Source organism: Pinus tabuliformis, chromosome 7, assembly GCF_031772625.1.
Source record: "Pinus tabuliformis cultivar Carrire ecotype Pingquan chromosome 7, CPIR1, whole genome shotgun sequence".
NCBI classification, from domain to species: domain Eukaryota; kingdom Viridiplantae; phylum Streptophyta; class Pinopsida; order Pinales; family Pinaceae; genus Pinus; species Pinus tabuliformis.
This window is the reverse complement of record NC_142293.1, coordinates 514520365-514530587: the sequence shown is the minus strand read 5'-3', so window position 1 is coordinate 514530587 and position 10223 is coordinate 514520365. Positions and strand designations below refer to the sequence as shown.

The 10223-nt window shown below is 32.4% G+C and overlaps 1 protein-coding gene across 1 annotated transcript; it reads right to left on the bottom strand.

The window, feature by feature from the left end:
* Window positions 1–6838: 6838 nt before the first annotated feature.
* LOC149248323 (mannan endo-1,4-beta-mannosidase 1-like) lies at window positions 6839–9622 on the bottom strand. Its single transcript, XM_089458401.1, has 5 exons — window positions 9005–9622; window positions 8671–8865; window positions 8435–8557; window positions 7987–8180; window positions 6839–7892 (listed from the first exon to the last, which is right to left on the bottom strand). Exons 1-5 carry the CDS (start codon window positions 9332–9334, stop codon window positions 7466–7468), a joined length of 1269 nt encoding a protein of 422 aa, XP_089314527.1. The 5' UTR covers window positions 9335–9622; the 3' UTR covers window positions 6839–7465.
* Window positions 9623–10223: the final 601 nt, after the last annotated feature.

The window sequence follows — 10223 nt, the reverse complement described above, 5'->3', positions numbered from 1 at the left end:
ACCTTCCACCTCATTCTTGGTTATTAATTCAAGACATACCAAATGAAACTTCTTATTCCCAACACCAACCCATAGAAATCTAGCTATGATTGCATCGAGTCTTTTGATGACCACCTTAGGTAAGAGAAATAAGTGCATCCAATATACGAAAATACCCTACAGCACAACCTTAATCATAATAATCCTACCACCCAATGACAACCATTTATGTTCCCATAAGGAGAGTTTCTCCACAAATTTATCAATAAGCCACTCCTAGTCTCGCTTATCATAATTATTAGGCTTCAAGTAAAAACCCAAATACTTGAAAACATAAGACAATGAGCTTTGCTTTAACTCCAAAAAGAGTTGCAATCTACTTCGTCACCTCCTCCTCCATCCCAAGGGAGATGAGTTCAGATTTCTCCTTATTCATGATGAGCCCAGAGGCTTTCCCAAATTTGGTGATTATTTGATGAAAATTTTGTCATTTTGAGATCTTGGATTTACCATAGTGGAGTACATCATCAACAAACATAAGATGTGAGATTAATATATTTCTTGTAAGTCTGCAATCGATAATCTTACTTGCCTCCTTAGCCATTGTGATCCCTATGCTAAGCCCATTAATGACCAATATAAATAGTAATGGCAACAACGCACATCCTTGACGCAAACCTCTAGAGATCCGAAAGAAATTTGTTGGCATACCATTGATCAACACGGTCAAATTCGTCGTTGTGACACATGCCATGATCTAGTCGATGTGTCTACAGGGAAATCCAACTTTATGAAAAATCAATCTGAGAAAATCCCAGTAAACCCTATCAACTTTAATCAGGTCAATTTTCAACAAACAAGCCTGTAGCCTGCAAAATCTAATTGAATGTATACATTCCTGTGAGATAACCACATCATCTTGAATTATTTTGTTAAAAAAAAAAAAAAAAAAACCAAATTATTTTAGAGTAATGAAATTAGACAAAATCAATAATTATTACCAACCTATAAAATTAAAAAAATCATAAATAATTTATACTTTCGTTATACATATTTATTAAATATTAAATCAAAATAAAACAAAACATAAAATACATTTTAACTCACTATCCAAATTTCTTTGAAATTATTAAATATTATAAATAGTTTATACTTTCGCTATACATATTTATTAAATATTAAATCAAAATAAAACATAGAATACATTTTAATTCAATATCCAAATTTCTTTGATATTATTAAATTTTCATAAACAAATAGAAATTTTCCAAAACAATTTCAAAAAATAACTATATAATAATTTATTATTTTTAAATTTTATTAAAAAACACACTCTAAAACATAACCCAAAACAAAATGACAAATATTACATACGACTTGCCCTATAAGAATGGCCTAGACTTCCCAAAAAGCCGAAGCAAAAAGCAAACAGATTTTCATGAAACCAGCCCCATTTTTTTTTTGTTTTTTTACTTATTTTCTGCAACCTTTATTTAAACTTCCTTGCACCTCCTTTTCTCATTAATTAAAATTAAAAAACATTCTCCACATTTCTACTTCCTTGTACACATTTTCTTTTTCATGTATAATCTTAAAACTTTTAAAAATTTAAAAAGTATATTTATATTTTATTTTTTTAAATAATAACATATTACATTTAATATTATCGTCCACGTGATTAAATTGCATGACTGCGATTGGCAAAGAATAATGAAAAACTATGGAGACTTACGATTTTGAAAATATTTAGTATTTGAAAACATTTTTAATTATGATTTAGATCGACAAAGACGTTTAACGATCGCTGAGACAAAAACGCAATAAAAGAGATATATCCATTTTAATAGATGTCTTATGTTGTAACAAAAATGTCAAGGAAATATTCATTTTATGAAATCGAGTAAAGCTCCAGAGAAATATCGTTTTCAATAAGAAAAAGCAAAACTTATAAGAATAAACAATAATTTATATCAATTTAAAGTTAAAATGATGTAACTATTAATGTTATAATGTGCTATTAAAATGATAAATAATATTGTTAAAAAAATTTCGAAGAAAATTGTATATAAATTTTGGCTGGTCTAAGTTTTTGGTGGACACTCCACTTATCATGAGAGATTAAATGTAAAATTATAAAATATTTTAATTTATATGATTGTAACATTGTAACATACATAGAAATCAATATATTGATTAGAGGTGATTTATTATAGGGGTTACAGTTCTTCATGGTTTTCTTGTTTTCTTATTGAATTTTTGAATTCCAGAGGCATATTTTTTCTTGTACAGGCCATAAATCACTGGTGCAATACATACCCCATTTGGAAGAATGCACGGGAGCTTGGCTTGACAGGGGTGAATGCATTACTTTTGCAACAGTACTTGCAGGCTCTTGGGTTCTCTACTGTGGCGGGCTCTTTATGGGAAAGGAATTTGGCAGGACATTATTTTTGAAAAATATATGAAACATAGGTCGATGATGGATTGGTATAGAAGCAAATAGATTGGGATACATGACGGATCATATATATGGTTAAGTTTCCAAAAAGTTAAAAATTGGTTTTTGTGTATGTTACAATGGTCCTTTGGATATGGGGATAAAATATTGATTGGAGGTGATTCTATTATAGGGGTCAGAGCTCTTCTCGGTTTTCCAATTTGTTTACTTGAAGCCCTGCATTCCAAAGACATATTTTTTCTTGTACAGGCCATCAATCACTAGTGTGATACATACCCCATTTGGAAGAATGCACGGGAGCTTGGCTTGATAGGTGCGAATGCATTACTTTGGCAGTAGTACTCACAGGCTCTTGGGTTGGCAGGTCTGAGTCGGAAGGCACAAGGTGATACATTACAATGGTTTGGCTCCATTCGTAAGGGTTCAATGATAGTATCATATATATATATATATATATATATATATATATATATATATATAAATTCATTCTCTCCAAGATTTATCCTATGTCTACTCCGTGTTGGTTCTGCAATATATGGAAATGGAATGTGTCGTTGAAAATCACCATCTTTTGTTGGTTAGTGTGGCGTAATAGAATCCTTACTTGGGATAATCTTTGTAAAAGAGGATTCCAAGGTCCTGGTTGTTGCCCTTTCTGCAGGGTTTCGATGGAATTTGTTCTTCATCTTTTTTTACAATGTCCTTTATCTTTGCAGGTATGGGCTTAGAACCTTACATGCTCTACAGCGCCTTCCTATGCACATTTTTCTCACGATGGAAACTTGCCTCAGATTGTGGGCTTCTTAAGTTGGTTTTCATAGGTTCGTCCCACTTTTTATCTTATGGGAAATCTGGAGGGCACAAAATGCTCTGATTTTTTATGGTATATAGGTAAATATATCTAGAATTTGCTCCAACATTCTGATTTGGCTGGAGGCTAGGATGGGGCTCAAATTAGTTGATAACAAGCCCAAAAATAGATCAATTTTTTTGCAAGTTTATTTTCCAACTAGTTTTTCAACAACACCGCATAGGTTGGACATTGTGGCTATGGTGGTGTCTGACTGAGAATCAATCCCAGGTCCTACTTCTATTCTAGAGTGGTGGCCTTAGCACAAATACCAGAGCCGGACTGATGGCTCTCTAGGGACTCTTGTCATTTGTTAAAAGACATTAGGTGGTCAACATTTCCATATATGGTGACTCCAAAACTATTATTGATGGGATCTCCAGAAGGACCATATCCTCACCTTCCCGCCTTGACAATTGGGTGGCCTACATCACACTCCTTAAGAAATTTTTTTAGAATATCATATTCTCACATGTTTCAAGAGATTTGAATTATGTTGTTGATGGTTTGTTGAAAGGGGGTCTCCTGGCTGCCCCGGGGAGTATACATTTCAGACATGTGTCTGATGGCTTTCTGGTGGGAGGAGGGCAGATTGCCCCTAATCTAGTACTATTCTGTTTTTAGATATTTTGATTCCTGTTGGGTTTTATTATCAAGACTCTCTCAAGCTCTATTAGTTTTGTTTGCTTTTTTCGCCTTTATTTCCTTGGACATATCTTGGTGTATATTGGGGTTACATTGTATTTCCTAGTATTTGACTTTTTGGTTCAAATGCAGATATTTTGTATTTTGTTAAGGGAGAGAAATGATACTTATATTTTAGCTTCGTGTCAAGGATTGTGATATATGTTTTGGTTTTTATATAGTACAAATGCGAACTCCTTTTTTTTAAACAAGTTTACATTCTCTAATAAATAACATACTAAGTGTCATAATGTAGGGTTAAAATGATAAAATAGTATATTTTTTCTTTTAGACTAAGCAAGTAGGATCACTTATAGGGATTTGAATTGGTAATCTTGCAAGGACGATCTTGCAAGGACGGTCTTATTAGTGCCCCAATCCAAAATCTCATAAGCAATAAAATAATATGATCTATTATAAGATTGCCTTAATAATGTCTCATTCACTGTCAACCCAAAACCCCATGAGCAACCCCATGAGCCATAAAATAACTTGATCTATTGCAATGATTGCTTCCCATTCATTGCTAATCAATCCAAAATCCATGAACAATAAATTACATATTAATTACTATATTGTTAGAATGATTTTAGAAGAGAAAAAATATTATAAAAAATTCAAATTTTTTATATTTTCAAATATTTGAAATTAAATTTTCAATCAAAGTAGTAATTATATACCATTCAAGATTATGAAACAATAAAATATATAAGTTATGATACAATAATTTTCAAAGTAAAAAAAATTACCACTAACTTTTTTTTGGATATTGATATTTAAAACTTAAATAATTATATAAAGTAAAAATATGAAACAATTATATTTATTATATAGTTATAATTATAATTATAATTAAATTAAATTAAGATCACAATTGATTAATTTTAATGTGAATGGAAAATAAATTTGCCATCTTACAAGATATTATATTAATTTGTCCACTTACCGAATGTTGTTCTGCACATTGTGCAAAGCTCTAAATTCAGATATATATATTTTTTTTAAATGGGCGGGACTAGTTTCCTACAAAAGCATCATGGACCCTCTTTTTTATAGATATATTACAAATACGTGTCAGAACTACACCCTCTTTTTTAGAGATATATTACAAATACGTGTCAGAACTACACTGACAACCGTCAAATAATAAATTCAGATACCTTATACAATAATATCTTTGCAAATTACTTCTTTAATCCCTTTTTATAAAATTTGAAAAAGAATTTTATAAAAACTTCTTTAATCCTTCCTTCTAAAATTTGAAAAGGAATTTTATAAAAACTAAACTTTATATAAATTAATTAATACAACTTCATAAATAAAACAATAAAATAAAATAATATAATTATTTGATAAAAACGAAACTTTATACAAATTAATCAATTCACACTTCATAAATAAACCAATAAAACAAATTTATTATTACATACCGTTTTAATTATGTTAATTTTATTATATCTTTGCGAATAACTTCTTTAATCCCTTTATATCGCTGCAAATGACTCGACTTCTTTAACGAATTTGATAAAATTAAATCTCATACAAATTAATAAATTCACACTTCTAAAAAAATAATAAAACAAAAAAATTATTCTTACATAAAATTAAATCTCATACAAATTAATAAATTCACACTTCTAAAAAAATAATAAAACAAAAAAATTATTCTTACATAAGGTTCTAATTATGTAATTTTTATATTAGTAATAATCATGTACTTTTTAAATTAGTAATAAGAAGCTATAAAACAAAGTTGTTATTGCATATATTTTAATTATTTAATTTTTTTGGTCTTATATAATTAAAATAAAATAAATTGAATGGTTAAGATGGAAAATAAAATAAATAATTCTTAGATATATAATACAAAGTTGTTATTGCATATTATTTTAATTATTTACTTTTTTTATCTTATATAAATAAAAGAAAAATGAAGTAAATTTAATAGTTAAGATAAGATTAAAATAATAATAATAATAAAAATAATATAAATAAATAAATAAATAATTTAAATTTAATGGTTAAGATTTATGTTTTTATTTTCTAAAAAATAAATCACATTATAATCACACTATGAGAAATGTAATATATACTTTCTGAAGTAAATTGCTATAAACCAATGAACTAATACAGATCTGAAACAGTTACAACAAAAAAACAGTTAGTATAACATTTCATAATCAATATATACTCCCTGAAGTAAATTGCTATAAACTAATGAACTAATACAGCTCTGAAACAACAAAAAGGAGTTATTATAACATTTGCTGAAGTAAACTGCTCTAAACTAATGAACTAATACAGCTCTGAAACAACAAAAAGGAGTTATTATAACATTGCTGAAGTAAATTGCTATAAACTAATGAACTAATACAGCTCTGAAACAACAAAAAGGAGTTCTTATAACATTGCTGATTATGCAGAACTAGGCATGACAAGCTAATCACTGAATAATTGCTGACTATGCAGAACTAGGCAGGACAAGCTAATCACTGAATAATTGCTGATTATGCAGAACTAGGCATGACAAGCAAATCACTGAATTATCATGACTGGTAGACTATTTGTACTTCTAACATAATGGTAAAAGACTTGGTGATAGCATCTCACTTTTACTCTTCCTCTTCCATTCTGTTTTTCCTTTTTCATATTCTGTTTTTCCTTTTTCATTTTTTTCTTTCTGTTCCACTTTTGTTCTTCCTTGTTTTGCCTTTTTCACTTTTTCTTTCTGTTCCATTTTTGTTCTTCCTTTTCTACTCAGCATTTCACTTTTGTTCTTCCTCTTCCATTCAGCAACTCACTTTTCACTTTTGTTCTTCGAATTCCTTTCATCCAACATAAAGATACATTACATTAAGATTGTTCCATTCAACATAAAGATACATTACATATATTACATTAAGATTGTTCCTGGCCTAAAATTGTACTGGCCCAGAACTTTGTTTAGATGGCAAACAAATCAAAGTAGAGTAATTATTAAATCCAATGGTTCAGGATTTAATAATAATACATCAAGAGAGAACACTCTCATACTGAAAATTCGAAAATAGGTGCAAACAGGAAAAACTACTCCTAATCCTAGATAACTCCCCTCTAAATGTTGTGCATCTGGGGGCAGGCACAATCAAATAAGCATTGGTTTAAAGAGTTACAGACATTATACTCTTGGATGGCTTCTGCCATCTCATAAGAGTGAAATTACATGTATACACGAATTTTCCCTTGGCTTTTTTTCTTCAAATTGAGCCAAGAGCACCTATAGAATGATAAATCTATGTTTATTGAGCTCCCATCTTCTCTGCTAGAGGCATCAAGTTCCCTATCCTCTCAGTTAAGAGGTTTGGCTATCATCAACATCAAGTCACTCGAGATTTCACTGGTACCTAATCGATATGGATTTCACTAACAACAATTAACACACTACTAATTACTACACAAATAATCACCAAATATGTACATAAATTAGACTATCAATCTTGGCCTCTGATGGATCTCTAATGCCATCTTGGCCTGCGATGTGCATTGACATGCCTACTCCTTTCATACTCATACAACCTTGCAAACAAACGAGCAAGCTTAGCCAATTTATGAGACTGAGCAGAAATGATAGATGCTGTGGAAGGACTCTCGGACAAGACAATCTCATACCCATCTCCATATGAGCTCATTCCTTCTGCCATCAGCTGCCAAAACATGGCTCCTCCACCTGCTCTTCCCCTGCTAGCAGAAGCATATATTTGTTTATAAACCATATCAAACAAATTGTCTCTCTGGTCGATGCCGAATCCTGGGTCTTTAGAGGATTTCCCAAACTCTACAAATAGAACTGGTTTCTTCAATATTGTGCTTCCATCTTCAAGATGGTTCTCTATCCAACTCTTCACAAATGAAATCTGGGTCTGGTCATCTGATCCAGCAAGCCTTTAAAGTTGAAATCACATTTCAATAAATTAGTGCAAACTCTACATCATCCAATTGAGTGGTTATATAACTGAGGAAAAAGATAGAGATTTACCAAATGTCAGGATAGGAATGAATAGTTGCAAAATCAAGTCCTGCGATTTGGTTATTGGAGATGAAATCTGTCCCAACAGAGAAACCTGGATTGATCTCTTTCCTGGATTCTCCATAGAACCCCTCCAAACCAGCTTCTAGAAGATGGTTTCCATCAATGGATTTGACATGGCTAGCCATCTCCTCTATCCATCCCTGTTTGTTCATCACAGCCAAAGATCAACCCTTTTTACTCATAACAAATACACATAATCATTATTAAAATAATTATTTACTATGAAGGGTAATTATTAGCAGAACCCACCAAACTATGAATCTAGTAGAGCTACTAAAGATAATGTTCAACCATAGAAATGAGATCTTAAAAGACACCATTCTGGATTGAATCTCGGATTACAATTGTTTTCCACTTTCCAGTTTGTATTCAAAGACAAAAGCTGCTATCTGACCTGGATGGTCCTCCCCGAAGGATCACTTTGACAACGAGGTTCGTTCATGAGCTCCCAGGCAAAGATTGTAGGGTCATCCTTGTAGGCCACTCCAGTAATGCTGTTCACTCTAGTCAATACAGTCTGCAGGAAAACACATTGATGAACACATATTTGATTAGTTTTTTGCGTATCTATTATATACAAATTAGTCTCTTTATATATAATGAAACAGAGACATTTCTACACTATGTTACCTTAACATGGTTTTTATAGTAGCCTTTAACAGTGGGATTGGTGAAGAAATCATCCTCAGAGTTGAGATTCTGTCCAGCATTGCGAGCCCATTGTACATATTGGGCCTTTCCTCCAAAGTTCACATAATTGTTCACAAGGCTTAGTATTAGTCTGAGACCATACTTCTTGGCTTCAAAGACCACAAAGTCCAAAGCCTTCATCACAAAACAGAGAAACCAAAACATCCACAAGATTCAGAAAGACAAGCAATGGCAGCATATTTAGACACCCAAAAACCAAAAAAATGGTGGAGGGATTAAAGGATTGACGTATTGCAAGGGCCCATGCACAGACCTGAAAGACTTGTTCATCATATACACCAGGAGAAGTCTGCAGTGCCTTGTACTGGCCGTCGTTGAAGGCCCAAGTTCTGGCAACATTAAGCCCATGAGCTGCAGCTTGTTCAAAAGCAGAGGTAACCTTATTTCTCTGTGTTGAATCTGTTGCCACAGTCATTAACCAGTACGAGTTGAACCCATTGACAAACAGAGGATACCCGTTGACAGAAAAATGGGTGCCCTCTGTCTTCACAAACCCACTTCCTCTCGCTGCAGCTGGCTGAAGAAAACGAAGAAAGAACAGAAAGGCAGAAGCCCAAAAACACACATGCCTACCACCACTCATTTTGATAAAATGAACTCCACGGACAGATTCCCAAATTTACAAGCTAAATCTAGTCGAGGAGAGTCTCTGCACTGTAGGTCTCTGAACACTGAAATGCTATGCCAGTAGATCAGGAACAGAGAGGGATATACAGGGTTAAAGATTTGGGTTGATAATGGAGCAGAGATGACGGACGTAGGACCCAGAAACTGTCTGATAATGGCAGAACAAACTACATGAATGCTCACATGGGAATGTGACTTTGTGCAGAATGGCAGAACAGATTGCAATCTGTCAGGATGGATTGGCATGGGGAACAGAGAATAACTTTATAGGAAATGCCAAAAGCAAAATCAAACTGGATTTGAGGCAAGGTAACTTATGTCATGTCTATGGCATGCAGTGTAAAGAGAAAATAACTGTGGAGATGAAAAATTTGGAGTTGTCTATAATGCGACTTTTTGAAGATTCCGGTGACGGAATCCGGCGGATGAAATTGAGGTTAAATCTTGATTTGTTGCAGTTAAAATAGTTTTTTAATTGCATATTTGGATTCAGCGCCCTGAAAAACCCCTGAGATGGTTTGATTGTGCAGAAACTAGCTATCAAACTTAGATTCCAATAAATTTCTGCCGGATTTTCACTAAAAAAACCCACCGGAAAAGCCCTCAAAAAGTCGCGTTATAGACAACTGCGAAAAATTTCCCCAGTAATTTCCTATAACTTTAATATACAGAATGTTGATCGGTGGAAAAATAATTGGTGTATTTAATGGGTAAATTAGTACAGTCAATCTGTCCATCGAATTTTATCCTTGATCGGGAAGAAGAAAGATTTGGCAGTATTTCTTCTTCACACTTTTCAGGATTTGGGTCTGGAAGAAGAAAGATATGGCAGTACTTCTTCTTCA

Coding starts and splice junctions, on each gene's coding strand:
- LOC149248323 (XM_089458401.1), bottom strand. CDS start 9,334: ATGAGTGGTGGTAGGCATGTGTGTTTTTGGGCTTCTGCCTTTCTGTTC. Junction 8,558..8,670: donor ACTATAAAAACCATGTTAAG/GTAACATAGTGT, acceptor GTTTTCCTGCAG/ACTGTATTGACTAGAGTGAA. Junction 7,893..7,986: donor CATTCCTATCCTGACATTTG/GTAAATCTCTAT, acceptor TCAACTTTAAAG/GCTTGCTGGATCAGATGACC.